The 1,048-nt window shown below is 52.7% G+C and overlaps 1 protein-coding gene across 1 annotated transcript in view; it reads right to left on the bottom strand.

Moving 5' to 3' along the window:
• The window catches only part of Grip2 (glutamate receptor interacting protein 2), a 25,270-nt gene that overhangs the window by 14,100 nt on the left and 10,122 nt on the right, over window positions 1-1,048 (bottom strand). Inside the window, exon 11 of the mRNA XM_029478237.1 lies at window positions 924-1,044. Within this exon, the coding sequence (XP_029334097.1) occupies window positions 924-1,044 (121 nt within the window). The remainder of the gene's footprint in view (window positions 1-923; window positions 1,045-1,048) is intronic.

Raw genomic sequence — 1,048 nt, forward strand, 5'->3', positions numbered from 1 at the left:
CGCAATTTGCAACATTCTGTTATTTTTTGTATGTTTAGAATGCTGAAATGTTTTTGAAGTTAAATAAACAGTATTACATTTTTAAAACTGAAAAAAAAAAAGAAAGCCGGTTTGGAGGGCGAGTCTGACTACACTGCAGTTGTTCTGGGCCATGCTGCCCTGCCAGGAAGGCTGTGAAGAACCTCCGACCGCACCAGCCCTCTGGAACCNGCATGGTCCACGAGGCCCCTGCATTCTCTGTAGAGTCCAGCAGAGGGTGCTCCAGGAGCAGCCCAGCCTGAGTCTGGACCCTGGCTAGGCAGATGTGCTGGGTGCTCTTCAGGCCACTGCCCTGCCCTGCAGTGCAGAGGAACTCGCCCCTTCTGGTAGCCCTGGCTCCTTGCACTGATGATATAGAAGCTGGGACTTACCCACCTTGGTCCATCCAACCCAGGGGCAGGCAAGATGCCTTCCTCTCAGGGCTCCTTCCCTGGGACAGCCCCAGAGACACTCTGAATATGTGGCAGCCCAGCAACCTCAGGGTTCCAGGATAAGCCTCAGTGTGGGATTCAAGCAATGGGGCACTACCCCTGATATTCAGACACATAGGGTCCTCACAGTGGCAATTGTTAAGGGCAGCCACCCTGGGAGGCAGCTGAAGGTGAGCTATCCTGCCCTGGCTGGACCCTTTAGCTGTGGTCCCTTACCCCCAAACCCCCGCCCTCCATGCCCTCATTTTCTCTACCCTGGCTACTGGGCTGGACCAAAATTAATTCATGTTAAGGATGNGGAGTGGGTATTCAGAGAGAAAGTGATTACCCTTGAGTTGTTCAATGCTAGAGAAGAAGTAAAAAAAAAAATCTAGATTGTGTGGTCCCATGGCCCACTTCTGCTCCCTGAGTGTCCCCAGGCCTTCCCTGTGTCCCCACTGAGTCCTGATTTACCTTTCNGCCAGACCCCGCTTGGTGAGGCCAGAGATAATGATGGGGTCAAAAGGTTCCTCTGTACCAGAGATGGTGATGCCCAATGGTCCGCCATAGCGCTTCAGTTCCACTGTGTAGCTTACTGC

The sequence above is a fragment of the Mus caroli genome, chromosome 6 (genome assembly GCF_900094665.2).
Source record: "Mus caroli chromosome 6, CAROLI_EIJ_v1.1, whole genome shotgun sequence".
NCBI lineage: Eukaryota > Metazoa > Chordata > Mammalia > Rodentia > Muridae > Mus > Mus caroli.